General features: G+C 38.9%; 2 protein-coding genes and 1 long non-coding RNA gene across 4 annotated transcripts in view; 2 read left to right on the top strand and 1 right to left on the bottom strand.

Moving 5' to 3' along the window:
* Nucleotides 1-6,006, bottom strand: part of LOC127987938 (uncharacterized) — an 89,130-nt gene extending 83,124 nt beyond the window's left edge. For both annotated transcript variants that reach the window (XR_008161473.1, XR_008161474.1), the window contains exons 1-2: nt 5,877-6,006; nt 5,247-5,446 (exon numbers count right to left, since the gene is read on the bottom strand). This is a non-coding gene — a long non-coding RNA (uncharacterized LOC127987938). The remainder of the gene's footprint in view (nt 1-5,246; nt 5,447-5,876) is intronic.
* Nucleotides 585-3,100, top strand: tm4sf18 (transmembrane 4 L six family member 18). The gene is made up of 4 exons (XM_052590398.1): nt 585-830; nt 2,083-2,154; nt 2,229-2,371; nt 2,459-3,100. Exons 1-4 carry the CDS (start codon nt 654-656, stop codon nt 2,655-2,657), a joined length of 591 nt encoding a protein of 196 aa, XP_052446358.1. The 5' UTR covers nt 585-653; the 3' UTR covers nt 2,658-3,100.
* Nucleotides 5,952-15,116, top strand: cp (ceruloplasmin). The gene is made up of 20 exons (XM_052590386.1): nt 5,952-6,136; nt 6,373-6,617; nt 7,035-7,247; nt 8,083-8,256; nt 8,460-8,714; nt 8,796-8,961; nt 9,062-9,201; nt 9,329-9,469; nt 9,560-9,604; nt 10,984-11,198; nt 11,380-11,530; nt 11,623-11,835; nt 12,215-12,422; nt 12,806-12,945; nt 13,034-13,162; nt 13,237-13,343; nt 14,057-14,276; nt 14,450-14,589; nt 14,666-14,828; nt 14,996-15,116. Exons 1-20 carry the CDS (start codon nt 5,979-5,981, stop codon nt 15,034-15,036), a joined length of 3,264 nt encoding a protein of 1,087 aa, XP_052446346.1. The 5' UTR covers nt 5,952-5,978; the 3' UTR covers nt 15,037-15,116.
* The last annotated feature ends 2,497 nt before the right edge of the window (nt 15,117-17,613 follow it).

Raw genomic sequence — 17,613 nt, 5'->3', positions numbered from 1 at the left:
CAGTGGAACCTTTCCAAAAAAAAAGGTTCTCTATGGAACAAAGGTTTGTTATATTATTAAAACTGGCTCCAAAATGGTTCTTCTAATCGATGGCATGTCTGAAACCTTGGATCCTTTAAAAGCTTATGTAGGTACAATACGTTTAGAAATAAGAATGAATAGCTGATACCAGTTCTGACTATGTTAAAAACTAAATTTATTATTATTATTGTTTTCCTTTTACCACAAAACTGCTTAATCTTTGTATGTTTTGTAATAAAAGAGATCATAAATAAACGTATTGTGTTCCATTGTCGACCTGCTAGTGAAACAAGTGGATACTGAAAGGTGGATATTGATAGAAATATCCCATTTGATTCTCTTTCTATAAAGCACCTTGTAATTTCACAATCTTGAGCTCAAAGCTTGTGATGTGAAGTTAAACTGTAAAAACGTTTATGTTGGAATGCATCTTTCACCCCCCCAGTCATATCGTCTGTCAGAGAGTTTCCAGTCATACTTTATAATGTCAGCCCGTTTCCTGTCTCCTCCTCCTCTTGGGGGGCCGAGGAGGGGGGTAGTCTCTTAAAACCCTTCCTCTCCTCCGTCCACCACCCTACTTTCCTGTCCCGGATTACAGCCGCCTGGCCTCGCTCCCTCTGCTCAGAGTGAAGATGTTTTCTCTGGCCTTCGCCAGGTCTCTGGGTTTCGCCCTCATCCCTCTCGCCACCTGCTGCATCGTAGCAAACATCCTGCTCTTCTTTCCCGACGGAAAGATCAGCTACGTTAAGGATAATCATGTGACCAGCTATGTCTGGTACTTCATGGGAATTGGTGGAGGTGGTTTGGTGGTGAGTATCAGATTTGTGTCGGTGTGAATGTTTTCTTGTGTCCTGGTGGTTGGCAGACAAGAGTAGTTTTGGTGGATTGAGGTTTCGGGACAAACACTGATTGCACTATGGGCGACCCAACCATTCCAATGAAGAAATTGTATGTCTTAATTCAAGTGTGAAAAAGCTCAATGTTATTTAAAGATTAAGTAGCTATATAATCATGAGTTAGGGTTAGGTTGCAAAGGGTTATCAGGCTAATGACAAACCACCAATTTAACTCAAAAATGTGTATAAGAACACTTTGGTTTTGGTTTAGGAAACTGTTCAGAAGCTCATCTGTGCAGCTGTGTGTGTAAACCGAGCAACACTCTCAAAATAGTTTGAAAGATTGGTCAGTTGTTGGTGGATTTGTACAATCTACCCTGTCCTTCTTGAGGGTTAACATTAGGGTGGGTCTAGGGGCGGACCTTTCGTACGAGTGTGAATTTCTGAAATGACGTTACAATACAATACTTGAAAATAAGATTGGGCCCCAAACTAAACTTTTGGGGTATTTTTTAGTTTCTGGTCAAAGTGTGGAAACAATGAACAGCTTAATGGAAAGCTAACGGTTAAACAAGTGGATGAAAGGAGCCTAATCCACAAAACATACAGCTGAGGAAACAAGAATACCAAAGTCTTTACTTTATGAGTAAACACTTATAAACTCCTGTAAACGTCTAAATATTTGAAGTATCACTTGTGCACAATGCACATTTCTCAATATTAAGCCTAAAAGGTGTTTTAACTCCATTATTGATGAGGATTTTATGATCGCTGAATAATATCGGCCTTTAAATGCAAGATATTTAAAGGATCCTTGCAATATTTCCTCCTCAGCTTAATCAGACTTCAGTATATATTCAGCACTACTTCCACACAATTTCTGCAATGTACATTGAGCACAAAATTACTTGTTCCAGTTTAGCAGACTTAAAGTAGACCAGATAAATATACCTAATATGTACATAAATATGTGAATGTGCTTGTAGTATACTCAGTTATACCTGGTTGATGATATATTCATAACTTTTTATAAAAATGCAACACTGGTGCACTTCTGACCCGCTCTTTCTTTGTTGCTGATATCTCCAGGCTTATCCCACTTAATTCCATTGTTCCATTCCAGATGTTTTTTCTTGTTGGATACTCCATTTATGCCAGCGGAAATGATGTGCAATCACTCAGTTAGACAGTCGTATTGTTCTAAGAACTCATTGTCCACATTCAGATGCTGATACCGGCCTGCGTGTTTCTGGGGATGGGGAAGTGTGTGGATTCCTGTGGAACAGACAGCTGTGCGGTGAGTGTTGGGAAGGAAGACATGTTGTACAGATCAGCCAGATTCATCAGTTGCACTTGTGTGTGTGTGTGTAGATGTGTGGTTCGGTGTTCGCGGCTCTGCTGGGATTAGCCGGTTCAACATACTGCTTCCTGATCTCCACTATGGCTCTCTTGAAGGGGCCGTTTTGCTACTCTCAGAACGATTGGATCTATCCTTTTGAGCATGATGGCGGAAAGTATGAGCTCATTTTTTTCTTTCGAAAATGCTTTGATGGTGACTTTATAAGAAACAAGTCTTGAACTCCTTTCCTCCATTTGTTCAGGTATCTGTTTGCTCGAGAGAGGTGGTCCGAATGCATCCAGCCGGCACACATAGTGGAGTGGAATGTGACGCTGCTGTCCATCCTGTTGGGTCTCAGCGCCCTGGAGTTCCTCCTCTGTTTCCTGCAGCTCGTCGGCGGACTGGTCAACGCAGTGTGCCGGCCGTGCTGCTACAAACAGGAGTACAGTCTAAACACTTGAGGACGGAGCGTTTTCCAGCCTCGGTCGGTCAGAAACAGGACTGCTCATCTGCAGCAGAGCCGCTGGTTCATCAGAGAGCCGAGGCATCTGTCAATCACACACTTCACCATGCCACGAAAGTCACTTCGGATAAAATAATGTAAACACTAACACGTTTGAGCTGAATGCATCGGGACATTTCCACATCACTCCAGCCGAGTTTGTCTTAGCAGTGCATGTTTTCTGTTTAAAACAAACATTTGCATTGTACTCTACCTGCGATGTGCATTTTGCTAAAATATAACTGTATTTTTGTATGAGTTCTGTTCGTTTTGCATTGGAACATGTTTTGTAAATTATTTAAATATTGAGACTGATAAAAGTATAGACCATGAATGTTGTTTTATATACCTATAAAAGCTGTTTTAAATATTTCCATCAATGAATTAATAGGTCTTATTTTAGACCAGTTTTTTCTGTTTGTTAATTTTGTGTATAATTTCAAATTTTGTGGTTTTCACAATTATAATACAAGGAAATGTCAAATAAATCCCTTGGGAAATGTTGGATAACGTAAGACTCATCATCCAGTCTCAGCAATAATCTCTGGAACATAAATGGGTGTATATATAATATATACTGTAGATCTTGCCCAGATCATCTTGGCACATTATTTGAGAGCATGCAGATTTCTGGCCCAACATAAGCTACACAAGTATATGAGCATAAACTCTTCATCTACAGAGCTGTGAAATTTATTTGTGATTTATTTGTGGAAAACCTGAGTAAGCAATCTCTAAAATACATCCATATGAAAAAAAATAATCATTGTCCTAATAAATGGTCAAGCCAACTTTAGTAGCAAAATGCATTAGATAACAAGAGGTTAGTCATCCACTCGTCTTCGCAGAACTGCTTTTGCTCAGCCCTGTTGGAGGTTTTACACTTAAAGCATGAACTGTATAGTATAGAATAAAGTCCTGCCACAGCAGCTCAATCGGTTTCATTTTCAACTAGAAATTCAGGGGTCTATTTACTCTTTTGCTTGGGATCATTGTGCTTCACAGACATTTTCCTTCCATATAACAGAGTCCACCCATCCATCTTCCAATCAACTCAGGCTCACAGGGATGTTACAGCTTCAGTGCTCAGGATTGTCAGTATATAGCTTCTGAGAGCACTAATGTTTAGTTAGTGGTTGTGGTGAAAGGATGCTAAAACAAGCCCACATCTGCAATACAGCTTATCTCTTAGTGAGAGAAAGTAGCTTTTTACAATGTTAACTGCAAAACTTGCCAACATGAAAGATAATGAACTAATGTGTTTTTTTTTGCAATGCAGAAACACCGTTTTTAACGTCTATACACATAAACTTATGTTAGACCCTATTCCAGCTTTTCAGGCCATAGGCACAACTTAGATTTTGAAGGAAACCAGAGCACTCACAGAGAACCTGCACCAGCAAGAGAGAGAACATACACACTCCAGACAGAAAGACCTCCTGCTAAAAGATCATCCTCTCAAATGGTTTAAGGATCATCAAGGTGTGTTTGGGAACATTTTGACAAGCCTTAATATGGAATGAAGAAACTGAGATATTCTAACTACGAAGATTATATGTTTGAAAACATGAACATTATAAATCCCTAAAAGTACATTTGATTTGGCTCATTCTTCTGGATTAGCAGTGGGTTTGACCTTGTCACTCTTCCTCGGGATGCCTCTTCTGGCATGTCTTGTTGATGTGGAGTTGTGAACACTGACCTCTGTTGCTGTCAATGATTCCTGCAGCTCCTTGGATGTTGTCCTTGGCTATTTTATGGCTTCCTGGATGAGATGTTGATATGCTTTTAAAGGAGTTTTGGTAGGTCGGCCGATTGTGGTCCAAGTTTTATCCATTTAGAGATTTGTGGTTGTCACTGTGGTTCTTCGGAGTCCTACAACCTTTAAAATAGCTTTGCAGCCCTTCCTAGATGGCTACATTTCACTCATTTTATTCCTCATATACATTCCTGAAATTTCTTTGGCATAGTGTGTGAGACCTTTAAGCCGACTTCATGTTGCTAAAAATGTTTGTTTTATATGTTGACTTTATTGTAAGATCATTTTATCTGTTTGTAATTCTGTACAAACAACACTGGGGCCAATTCTTGACCTTTGCCCTACATGTATCTCTCCTGTTCATGAGTAGTGAGGTATGATTTGTCAACAAATATTTGCACAGTTTAGCTTGATTTATTATTTAAAAATGATCTGTCACAGTGCATTTAAATTGAGTTTTAAAGTATTTCAACCCCTGAGTTGTCAAGTCCCAACAAGTCAAGTCAAGTCACCTTTATTTATATAGTACTTTCAAAAAACTACATTGCGTCAAAGCAACTGAACAACATTGATTAGGAAAACAGTGTGTCAATAATGCAAAATAATAGTTAAAGGCAGTTCATCATTGAATTCAGTGATGTCATCTCTGTTCAGTTTAAATAGTGTCTGTGCATTTATTTGCAATCAAGTCAACGATATCGCTGTAGATGAAGTGGCCCCAACTAAGCAAGCCAGAGGCGACAGCGACAAGGAACCGAAACTCCATCGGTGACAGAATGGAGAAAAAACCTTGGGAGAAACCAGGCTCAGTTGGGGGGCCAGTTCTCCTCTGACCAGACGAAAACCAGTAGTTCAATTCCAGGCTGCAGCAAAGTCAGATTGTGCAGAAGAATCATCTGTTTCCTGTGGTCTTGTCCTGGTGGTCCTCTGAGACAAGGTCTTTACAGGGGATCTGTATCTGGGGCTCTAGTTGTCCTGCTCTCCGCTGTCTTTCCAACAGACAAACATTACTCAACTCAACATGAGACAAATACCCCAAACCCTATTGATTTTTTACGCAATGCATACAAGCTGGGGTTTTCTGGTCAGCAGTGTTTATCACGTCAATCGTGCACAAACACACTCAAGAAATGGGGTGATTACTTTTCTTTACAAATCTTATCCAGTTCATATAATATTTTGTTTGCTTGGTTGGAATTGTATCTATAAATTGTACAACCAAGACATGTCTCAAAATTAATTCAAAGCATCCAAATGGGGGATATTATACTGACTCAGACACAAGCTTTATCAGACAGATGGTTGATGATTGCTAACTGACATAGGGTTTTCTGACAGACAGGAGTTTCCAAGAGTTCATTAGGTCACATACTGCCAGTAAATTCATGAGGTCATGTATTGCCAGAGTGCCGAACTTACCCTGTTCAGGTCTGTTGTGATTGGCTGACTGCGGTCACCCTTCATCATTTAAAGAGGTGAAGCATCTGCTCCATATTGACAGTCAAATCCCAGGCAACCGAAATGAAGGGGCTGCAGTGGACACTGATCGGGGTTTTGTGTTGCGCTGGAATCGCGTCTTCTATCACAAGGGAATATTTTTTTGCCATTAAGGAGATTCAGTGGGATTATGCTCCTAGTGGTAAAAACCTGATTCAGAACAAAACCATAAAAGAAGATGAGTGAGTACAAACACTGTATAAAACTGAGTTATGAGTTGCAAGAAATTAGCTTATGACATTTTAGTAAACATTGAATCATTTTAAATGCTCTCTAGTTGCTATTTAGATTATTGTATACTTCTTTGGAACTTTAATGACAATTTCACTTATATATTTCCAGTTATTTACTTTTTTGCTGAAAATGAATAATTTCAACAATGAATGGTGAATGAGCTCCCTGTTTTGCTGTTTGGCAGAGAAGCACGGGTGTTTCTGGAGAGGGGAGAGCAGCGGATCGGGCGGGTGTATAAGAAGGCAGTGTACCTGCAATATACTGACGCCACCTACAGGCAGGAGATAGAAAAACCCAAGTGGTTGGGCTTCCTCGGACCCCTCATTAGTGCAGAAGAAGGTGACGTAGTTATTGTGCACCTGAAGAACACGGCCAAAAGAGCGTACTCCATCCATCCACACGGCCTCAGTTACAACAAGACCAATGAAGGTGATGTCAAAGTAGTATTTAAATTCCTCTGATAACATTCTCTAGCTCACAAATTGATTATCATGGTCGTGGCCTAATGGTTAGAGAGTTGGACTCCCAATCGAAGGGTTGTGAGTTCTAGTCTTGGGCCGGACGGAATTGTGGGTGGGGGGAGTGCATGTACAGCTCTCTCCACCTTCAATACCATGACTTAGGTGCCCTTGAGCAAGGCATCGAACCCCCAACTGCTCCCCGGGCGCCGCAGCATAAATGGCTGCCCACTGCTCCGGGTGTGTGCTCACAGTGTGTGTGTGTGTTCACTGCTCTGTGTGTGTGCATTTTGGATGGGTTAAATGCAGAGCACAAATTCTGAGTATGGGTCACCATACTTGGCTGAATGTCACTTCACTTTTCATCTCTTTTAACATTCATCTCCAGGAGCACTATATCCCGACTCGTCAGAAAAGGTGGAGAAAGCTGATGATTCAGTGGCCCCTGAAAAATCGTACACCTATGTTTGGACCCTACCGGCTTCCCATAGTCCTGGAAAAGATGAAACTAACTGTCTAACCAGAATATACCACTCGCATGTTAACGCCCCCAAAGACATCACCTCAGGTCTCATTGGACCTCTCATTATATGTAAAAAAGGTACAAACCTTTCTTTTCACTTCAAAGTTCAAATGTTAGGATCTCTCAGTAATGTTGCGGGTTCAAATACAAGCAATCGTAATGTAGAAATGTAGTTCCACTTCAAATATGATGATTTAGTCAGGTTTAAACCTAAAATAAACACAACAATAATTAATGTGAAAATGTTAATTATTAATGAATTTATTGGTTTAAAAGCATACATTAGATTGTATTTTACAGGCAATATTTTCGTTTAATGCTTTTAAAGTCTGAGGGATAAAACTAAAGAAGGAGTGACATCTTTTATCTAGTTTTTTACATGATATGTGTCAATATCTGTCACTATTAAATCTGAAACTTTCTGTTAAGACTTGGGAAAACAAAGTTGTAAAGAGTACAAGTTTTATGCATATTACGCAATGATCATTTGAACAAACTTTTACAATCAGTGTTTCGGGAACCATGCCCATTTAACAAAAAAATAAATAAATAAATAAATAAATAAATAAATAAATATATATATATATATATATATATATATATATATATATATATATATATATATATATATATATATATATATATATATATATATATATGTATGTATGTATGTATGTATATATGTATATATATATATATATATATATATATATATCTGGCTAGCTGCTACACAGTGACAATTTGGAATGCAAATGATGACTCAAATGATTATGTACTTTTAACATTATTTATCTAAATTCATATAAAAAAAGTTGACTCCCAAGAAAGTCACTGTATACTGTAATTAACACACTTTAAGTTCTGATATAGTCCACTAACAATGAATGATTCTTTGGTGTTTTGCAATTCTCAGGCTCTCTAGACGTGCATGGGGACAAGACAGCTGATTATCTTTACGCCCTCATGTTCACGGTGTCTGACGAGAACCTCAGCTGGTACCTGGATGAAAATATCAAGACCTACTGCACAGCTCCTGCCAAAGTCAACAAGGACAATGAAGGCTTCCAGGAGAGCAATAAAATGCACTGTGAGTTCAGTAGTAATGTCCTAGAATAATGTCTAATGAACTGTGAACAGGCCATCAGATCAAACCCTGTTCTAGGCACATTTTATGAATTCCCTAGAATACTAGTATAGCTACTATATAGTATATCCTAAGTACTTCTATTAATTAAAAGAATTCTGTGAACCATCCAGAAATCTTAACGTCCTTTCTGAACTTTACTGTAGCTATCAACGGTTATGTCTACGGTAACCTGCCGGACCTCAGTATGTGCATGGGCAATAAGATCCAGTGGCACTTGTTTGGGATGGGGAACGAGGTGGACCTCCACTCAGCCTCCTTCCACGGACAGATCCTGACGGACAAACGGCACCACACTGACACTGTCAGTCTGTTCCCAGCTACTTTTGTGAATGTAGAGATGGTGGCGGATAATCCCGGAGAGTGGCTCCTCAGCTGTCAGGTCAATGATCATCTGGAAGGTACAGAAAGAAAATATGGGTGCATTCTGCATTGTTAGAATTTTTTGTGTTGCATTTAATGACATTTCTCCCCATTTTTAGCCGGCATGCAAGCCATTTTTGAGATTAAGAAGTGTTTCCCAAATGTGCATAAACCCAGACCATTTGGAGAAACGAGACAGTATTTCATTGCTGCTGAGGAAGTCATTTGGGATTATGGGCCAACAGGGATAAACCAGTATTCAGGGAAGAAACTAGCTGATGACAGGTAAAATATCATTTTAAACTCTTCACTGAGATGCATATTAAAGTCAAAGGAAATCTCCTTTTGTCCTTACATTTAAACTTGTGTCTCTGAAAATCCACAGTGTATCAGATACTTTCTTTGATAGCCGCAATGATCACATCGGTGGTAAATACAAGAAGGTCCAGTATGTGGAATATACTGATGACACATTCTCCAAACGCAAAGAGAGGACCCCTGAGGAGCAGCATCTTGGAATTCTGGGTAATGAAACTACAGTGTACACAAATGTTGTCCACAGAGCAGAAGGAACAGCAGTGAATTTGTGACAGCTTTAAATGTTATGAGATTTTTCAAATTAGAAATTGGTGTTCATGGGATATTTTTTTAGGTCCGGTCATCAGAGCAGAGGAAGAGGACACAATTAAAGTGACATTCAGAAATAAAGCAAGTAGGCCCTATAGTATCCAACCTCATGGGGTGCAATATAACATAGAAATGGATGGAACTCTCTACCACAACGTCCTGGAAGGTAAAGAATAAACCTCTCTGAATAAATGTATAAAAATGGGTGACAGACCTAAACTAAGCATCATCCTTTTCCATTTGTTTTTTTATACAGAGTCATACACAGCCAAGAAGCTCCGGGAACTCAAGAAAGAAGCAAGTAAGAACAATAACTGTGTAAATAAAGCAAACCCAGAATGTTGTCTACTAAGTCTAATATTGCATCAAAGCCAGTGGTCATTGCGTAAAATGTATTTTCCAGTCCTGGCTGGACTCAACAAATCAAACAAATAAGTCAAAATCCATGAGAGACCAAAGATCCCTCTCTGAGTGATAGTGAACGCATGACTTGCTTTACTGGCATTGAACAGAGGGGAAAACTGAATCACAGTTCACATTACTCCATATGAAAAAAAAAGTCTTGATAAACCGTTCACTAGCTACTGATCAATCCATTTTCTAAACCGATATATAGGGTTGCAGGGATGCTTTGGGTATTGGTGTACTCATGGGTACTGGCTGTGTTTCATGACCCACTATCCCATAGGTGTCAAATCCTAATATTCTAATTAAACACACCAAAACCACCCAACTATGGTTTTTAGGATTACTAGAAACTTCCAGGAAAGTGTGTTGCTCTGGTTGGAGCTGAACTTTACAGGACATTGACCCTCCAGGAGCAGGACTGTACAGCCTTGCAATATACAAGTCAACTCAAGCCAAGTTACCTTTATTTACACAGTGCTTTATACAATACAGACTGTCAAAGAAGCTTTAGATAATGTTAAACAGGAAAACAATGTTTCAATATTGGAAACAAATTTTTATCTGCTCTAAAAAGAGGATAATAGTAAACAGTTTAGTTTTTTTTTTCCAGCAAAATAGAGATTTGAGAGCTGGCATGAAACTCTAGATGGCGCAGTCCAATAGGTCTAACTCAATCTGACCTAATGACATAATTATCACATGGCAGCTGACTGGTTCTCTCCTATATCGATAGCCAATGAGCTCATGCTCAGCATTAAAATATAAGACCAGTGCTTCTAGTTGCAGCTTGCTTCAGAAACCCTCCACCTCCCCCAGCTCCACCTGTATAGATCTGCTACAAGGTGATTTGTGTATGTTATATATAGGGGTTATTTCATACATGTTATATTAAATGTGCAGCAGCAGTGTTTCTTCCATGCTCACAGCATGCTCATTGGCAGTAGTAAGTCTCAGTACTTTGTTCTGCAACAGCAGTAGCAGATCTATTCCACCAAGACTAAACACATTAACATTGACATCTACATTACCATGCCAATCCCTCCGTCATGACTGAAATACAGTTTTTCATTGATTCAGTTATACTGTATCATCGTCAAGCTCAGTTCAGTTCTCTTCCAATAGTGTCTGTGCAATCAAGCTGACAATATTGCCAAATATAAAGTGTCCCCATTCAGCTCTGAATCCATTTTGGGAATTCTTATGTAAAATCAAGTCTGGTCCTTCATATTATTTATAATTATTTAAAAATTAATTGTTGTTGATATCTTTCAGGAGTGGTCGAGCCACTTCCTGCTGCATTGGTCCGACCTGACACCACCTACCAGTATGAGTGGGTGGTTCCTAAGGATGGAGGACCAACTGAAAAAGATCCTGACTGCATCACTTACATGTACTACTCAGCGGTGGATCCCATTAGAGACACCAACTCTGGGCTGGTTGGACCTCTTCTGATCTGCAAGCCTAAAACCCTCAAATCAGGAAAGCAGGTGTGGGAGGAGTATGCTGAGCATTTTCACATTTGTAAAATGTGTAGAGATGAAAGGACTACAGTATTGGTAGATGATTGGTAGCAAGCAGAGTGTAGGTTTCATCTGGGTTTGGATATTCCCAACAATGCAATAACAATTTATTGCTCATAGCTTTGCCAATATTTTTATTCCATCACAGAAAAATGTGGACAAAGAGTTCCACCTTCTTGCAACTGTGTTTGATGAGAACCTGAGCTGGTATTTGGATGACAACATCCACAGATCCGTAAAACAGCCCAAATCTGTAAATAAAGAAGATGAAGACTTTCAAGAGTCCAATAAAATGCACTGTAAGCACTTTTGCATTTCTGCAGCACACAAACCATTATATATATATAATTTTTTTTTTTTTTTTTACTGATATTTGGTTTTTCAATCACAGCACTCAATGGATACATGTATGGGAATCTGAAAGGCTTGAGTATGTGTAAAGGTGATAAGGTGTCCTGGCATCTGTCTGGACTGGGATCAGAGGTTGACATCCATGGGCTTTACTTTGAGGGCAACCGGTTCCTCTACAAAGACACCAGGAGAGACACCATCAACGTGTTTCCTCATATCTCTAACACTGTCATTATGGAGCCTGACAGCATGGGTACAGTCCCATCCCTTCTCTCTTTGATCTCTCTGTGACAAAGAACAACTATGTGCCACAGATAAAAGTATCATTTTAATGACATGGTATTTTAATCAACTTAGAATGGTGTTGTTAAATTCTCATTTTGATTAGCTTACATGTTCAACCAATGTTGTTCCAAATCTGTATGCATTTCTTCTGTGGAAAAACAAAGTTTTTTTTAAATATATTTCTGTCCATACAAAGAAAGTCAGTGGACCAAATTGTAAATTCTTCAAAATATTTTTTTACCTAATTGAACATTGTTGAGCATTACTTACATGATTGTGCATTTGAGATGAACATCAGAGTTGTACACATTTTGTGCTGTTCTGATGATGTAACATGGCGTCTGCAGGACAGTTTGAGGTGGGATGTAAAACCACAGATCATTATCATGGAGGCATGAGAGCCAACTACACGGTGGAAAAGTGTCGCTTCTGGAACCGTCAGTCTGAGACAATGCTACACCAGTCGAAGTATTACATCGCTGCGGTTGAGATGGACTGGGACTATTCACCCACCCGCACATGGGAGGGAGAGATGCACAATGGTCTGAAAGACAGGTATTCCAAGTCCTTACTCATGCATCCCAAATGCAAAGATACACGAAGAACCACCAGTGGTGTTGAGCATCATTGATGCCAGATTTGGTTTATATACAAAGCATGAACATACAGATGTTGATAAGATTTGAGATCTATGGGGAAAGTCAAGATTATCAGCAAATAACTGCATCAGTGACACCAAACCCCATTGATCTTGAGTGAGTTGTGACATAATGTGACCAACTAAATTTAAATGTAGTTTAGTTTGTTTTCTAGTGTAGTTTTGATCTAAATTCAATATCCAAACACTATTCAGGTAAGAATCTCTGAAAAGTGAATTGTTTTTGTGTGTGTTTGTATCACACGCAAGTTCTAAATCAATTTTATATTGATATATTCAGTCCAGGCAATGAATTCCTAACGAAAGAAGGCAAATTCATTGGTTCGAAATATAAGAAGGTGCTGTACAGAGAGTACACTGATGACACCTTCACCAAACCCAAGGAGAGATCTGCTGAAATGGAACACCTGGGAATTATGGGTAAATATTTGTAGATTATCCTGTACATTGATGGTTGACTTTAATTTGGTGTATATGTTAGTCAACCTTCAAAATATGCTCGTCTCAGGACCCATGGTCCATGGTAAAGTGGGAGAAAAAGTGAAGATTGTGTTTAAGAACATGGCTAAGAGGCCGTACTCCATACACGCCCATGGAGTCAAAACTGACAGTCCTCAGGTGGCCCTGACACGTCCAGGTAAGATCTGACAGTTGAATAATGCTGACAGTTGACAATTTATTAAGTCTAAATGCATGTATTGTTTACTCAAGGTGAAACTCAGACCTATACCTGGTACCTCCCAAAGAGTTCTGGGCCGACAGAAGAGCAGGAGGAATGCAGTGTCGGAGCCTATTACTCCACTGTAGACGTTATCAAGGTACCTTCCTCACCAAGTGAAACAAGTGTTCAAAACAAGCGTGATGTTTACTAAAACCTAATGACCTTCCTATACATCTTATGGCAATTCATAGCTATTTTACCTTTTGACATATTATTGGCGAATTCATATTAATTCATATCATCCCATTTGTACATTTGCATCTCATATGAAAACTAACCATGGCTTATTACAACTAAAATGGTTACTACAGTTAAACCAAGGTAACTGCAAATGAATCCTGGTTTTGCTACACTAAACATAGTCTAACCTTGGTATTTGTAGTTCATCTGTGGTTATACAAATGGTTATCAATGTTTTTATTATTATTATTATTATTTGATCGGATGGTGTGTAGCATCCTGAAAGTACAAAGGAGACTTCAATCACAGCTGTTTTCAAGAGCTTGACGTTAGCATATTGCTAAGCTAAAAGCATGATAGCTGGAAGTACACAAAATATAAACAGGCCAGTTTAAATTAACTGAATGCATTTGTTTTACTTTTTTCGGTAGTATCTGAAATGTAGTTCATGATCATTTCTCTTTACTCGTCCATCGTTTTGGATCATTTGTTTTCATTGAAATGCATTTGGTGCAAATGTGACACTGCCTTAGAATTTGGTCCAAAGAAGGTGTCTTAGAAGGTAACACACTTATATCTGTAGAGGTTTTGGAAAGCAGCCAGAGTCTTTCTGATGGTCTTCTCATGCAGGACATGTACAGTGGCTTGATCGGTCCGCTGGTCATCTGCAAGAAGAGCCTGGCGCGAACACTGGGGCTGAAGAAAGAGATTGAGGAGTTCGCTCTGCTCTTCATGGTCTTTGATGAGAATGAATCTTGGTATCTGGATGACAACATCAAAGCTCATGTTAAAAACCCTCCCAAGACACTTAAAGAGGATGAGGAGTTTATCGAAAGCAACAAGATGCATGGTGAGTTCAATATCTCTGGATTGCATTGTTTTGATCATGGTTTTTGAGGATGAGGACATGTCAGACAGTAATGTAAGGAATATTCCTGTTATTATTATTCTCCAGTGTAAAAATGGCCAAAATGTTAAGATGTGTTGATGATAAACTAATGGTTTTTCTGTTGTTTATCACAGGAATCAATGGTTTAGTCTACGGCAATCTTAAAGGCCTGAACATGAAGGTTGGAGATAAAGTGTACTGGTATCTGATGGGAATGGGAAACGAGGTGGACATACACACTGCACACTTCCACGGCCACAGCTTTGACTACAAGGTCATCCATCCATCCCACTCACACATGTAGAAATCTCCTAGAGCATGAGTGTGATGACCATCGGCTCTTCCTGCAGGTCAGTGGAACACACCGAGCAGACGTGTTTGATCTGTTCCCCGGGACGTTCCAGACGGTCACCATGCGTCCGCAGTATCCTGGCACCTGGCTCCTGCACTGTCACGTCACCGACCACATCCAGGCCGGAATGGAGACCACATACACCGTACTCGAGAAAGATGGTGAGTTTCCATGTTCATGTTCAGCTCTTTAATACATAAAGTGAGAGTGGGGCATGTTGTCACAAGAATTCTTAAGCCCAGTTGCACAAATGATTGTTTTGTGATTAATTAATCGGGCATTATTTACCAGCTACACAAACTAAATAATGTCCTTTTCTGTTTTTTAGGAAAAAGAAAAGGTCTCCTGGGTATGTTTGGTAGTGGTTGAAATTCCATACGTCTGTAAAAGGAAGTTCGTGTCTATACTCGCCCATGATTTTTCTAAATAAACACTTGTAGTTATTTCAATTACTTTGTGTTTGTGAAAGTGCTGAAAATCGTTAAAATGCTGTTGAAATCAACACGACATTAAAAATGATTTGTCTTCTTTAATTGAATTAGATGGTGAAGGTTATGAAGATTTTTTTTATTTTTTTGCACAATAAGATCAAGAAAGAAGACATTAAATAGAGCTGACTCTGTGAGAAAATAGTAAAAGAAAGAAATGAATTTTGTTACTGTAGCTTTAAAATATAACAAATATATACAGAAGATAATGTTTACAAAATGAGCAACACACAAGATTCTGTATTAGAATCTAATTTCTAATCTAATAATCTAATCTAACAAAAAAAATACAATATTTTGTTGTTTAAATTTGTTCTGAGTAGTACTTTTTTTTCTTTTTTCTTTTTTAAGTAGGCTTATAACAGTCCAGACTAGATTTGGTTCTCAGTATTCTAAGCAACAGGAAGACTGTAGATCCAGATCTTTAAACAACTTTAGTTTTGATTCACTGATTTTCTAAAATAAATGCTAAATATCATGAGATTTCATTGCATTCGAGTAGATGTGGCAGAAAGAAATGAGCCATTCCATCATCTGGCAACAAGTCCAGCAACTAAAGTGGTTTCATCTCTTTCGTCGCCACAACCAGAGTGTCATACAGAAGAATAAAACAACATCTACCTTTGAGTGCTGAGAGGAGGATGGTGTTGTTCAACAAAATATCTTCTCTTGTGTTCCAAATGAGTAAGACATGGCCAATGACATCAGGCTGAGTAAATGAAGACTGATTTGTCATTTTTTGGGTGAACTGTCCTTTTAAGGAATTATCTTCTGAGGTGAGGTTAAACTAGGGCTTTACTTTAGCTGATCTGCCTGCACTTACTCGAGGACCTTGATATGAACCATGTAATGTTGTCGCTTGCCAGAATGAGAGAAATAAAACAGTACGCACCTGAAGTTTATATATATATATAATTTTAATTAGATTTTTTTTTTTTTTTATATAAACTTTTCAACGGACCCCCCCCCCCCCCCCCCCCCCCCCCCAGCACTCAGTTGCTGCTGGCCCCTGGTGGTCACTGGACCTCAGTTAGAAATCCCCTGTCTAGCAAATACACACAACACTCCATTAATCACCTAGAAACAACCCCTCTCAACACCTGCTGTGTTGGGAAGCATTATCTTGCTCACCAGATCGATATAGATCAGCATGAGATGAAACAGCAGCTCCTGGATGAAGCATTCAACATATAATAAAAATATAAAACCTTTTCTGGTAAAATCATTCTGGTAAAAGAAAGGATATGGTAGCCCATTTCCACCACTGTAAGATTTTTTTTTAATAAATATATATATTGAAATAAAGTAAAAAGGTTATTGAGACTTTTTCCTCAGAATTGCATGATATAATAACTCAATTGTGAGAAATAAAGTCCTTGCGTAACACAAACTCGCAATTGTGACTTTCTCAGTTGTGTAATATTAAACTCGAAATTGTGACAAATAAAGTTCGGAATAGCAAGATTAAAAACTTGCAATTCTGACTTTATTCTCGCAATTGCAAGTTTATATCTCAAAATTCTGAAAAAAGTCTGTTTGTATAATGCAGTTCTAAGAAAAAAAGACAGAAGCTGTGAGAAAAAAAAGTCAGAATTGTGACTGAATTGTCACAAAAAAGCAATGTCAAGTCACCTTTATTTATATGGTACTTTGATCAAAACAGATTGTGTCTAAGCAACTGAACAGCATTCATTAGGAAAACAGTGTGTCAATAATGCAAAATGATAGTTAAAGGCAGTTCATCATTGAATTCTGTTATGTCATCTCTGTTCAGTTAAATGGTGTCTGTGCATTTATTTGCAATCAATTTAACAATATGTGCAATCATGTGCAATAAAGTCAATGATATCGCTGTAGATGAAGTGACCCCAACTAAGCAAGCCAGAGACAACAGCGACAAGGAACCGAAACTCCATCGGTGACAGAATGGAGAAAAAAACCTTGGGAGAAACCAGGCTCAGTTGGGGGGTCAGTTCTCCTCTGACCAGACGAAACCAGTAGTTCAATTCCAGGCTGCAGCAAAGTCAGATTGTGCAGAAGAATCATCTGTTTCCTGTGGTCTTGTCCTGGTGGTCCTCTGAGACAAGGTCTTTACAGGGGATCTGTATCTGGGGCTCTAGTTGTCCTGGTCTCCGCTGTCTTTCAGGGCAGTAGAGGTCCTTTCTAGGTGCCGATCCACCTTCTGATCTGGATACGTACTGGATCCGGGTGACTGCAGTGACCCTCTGATCTGGATACAGACTGGATCTGGTGGCTACAGTGACCTCGGAACAAGAGAGAAACAGACAAATATTAGCGTAGATGCCATTCTTCTAATGATGTAGAAAGTACGGTGTTATGTGAAGTGTTTCCGGTTTACCTAATTAATGCAGCCTAAAAATCCTTTAACGGATTTGGATATTAAAAGCATATTAGTATGTTATGTGTATGCCAGGTTAAAGAGATGGGTCTTTAATCT

Source organism: Carassius gibelio, chromosome B22, assembly GCF_023724105.1.
Source record: "Carassius gibelio isolate Cgi1373 ecotype wild population from Czech Republic chromosome B22, carGib1.2-hapl.c, whole genome shotgun sequence".
NCBI lineage: Eukaryota > Metazoa > Chordata > Actinopteri > Cypriniformes > Cyprinidae > Carassius > Carassius gibelio.
This window is presented reverse-complemented; position numbering and strand designations above follow the sequence as displayed.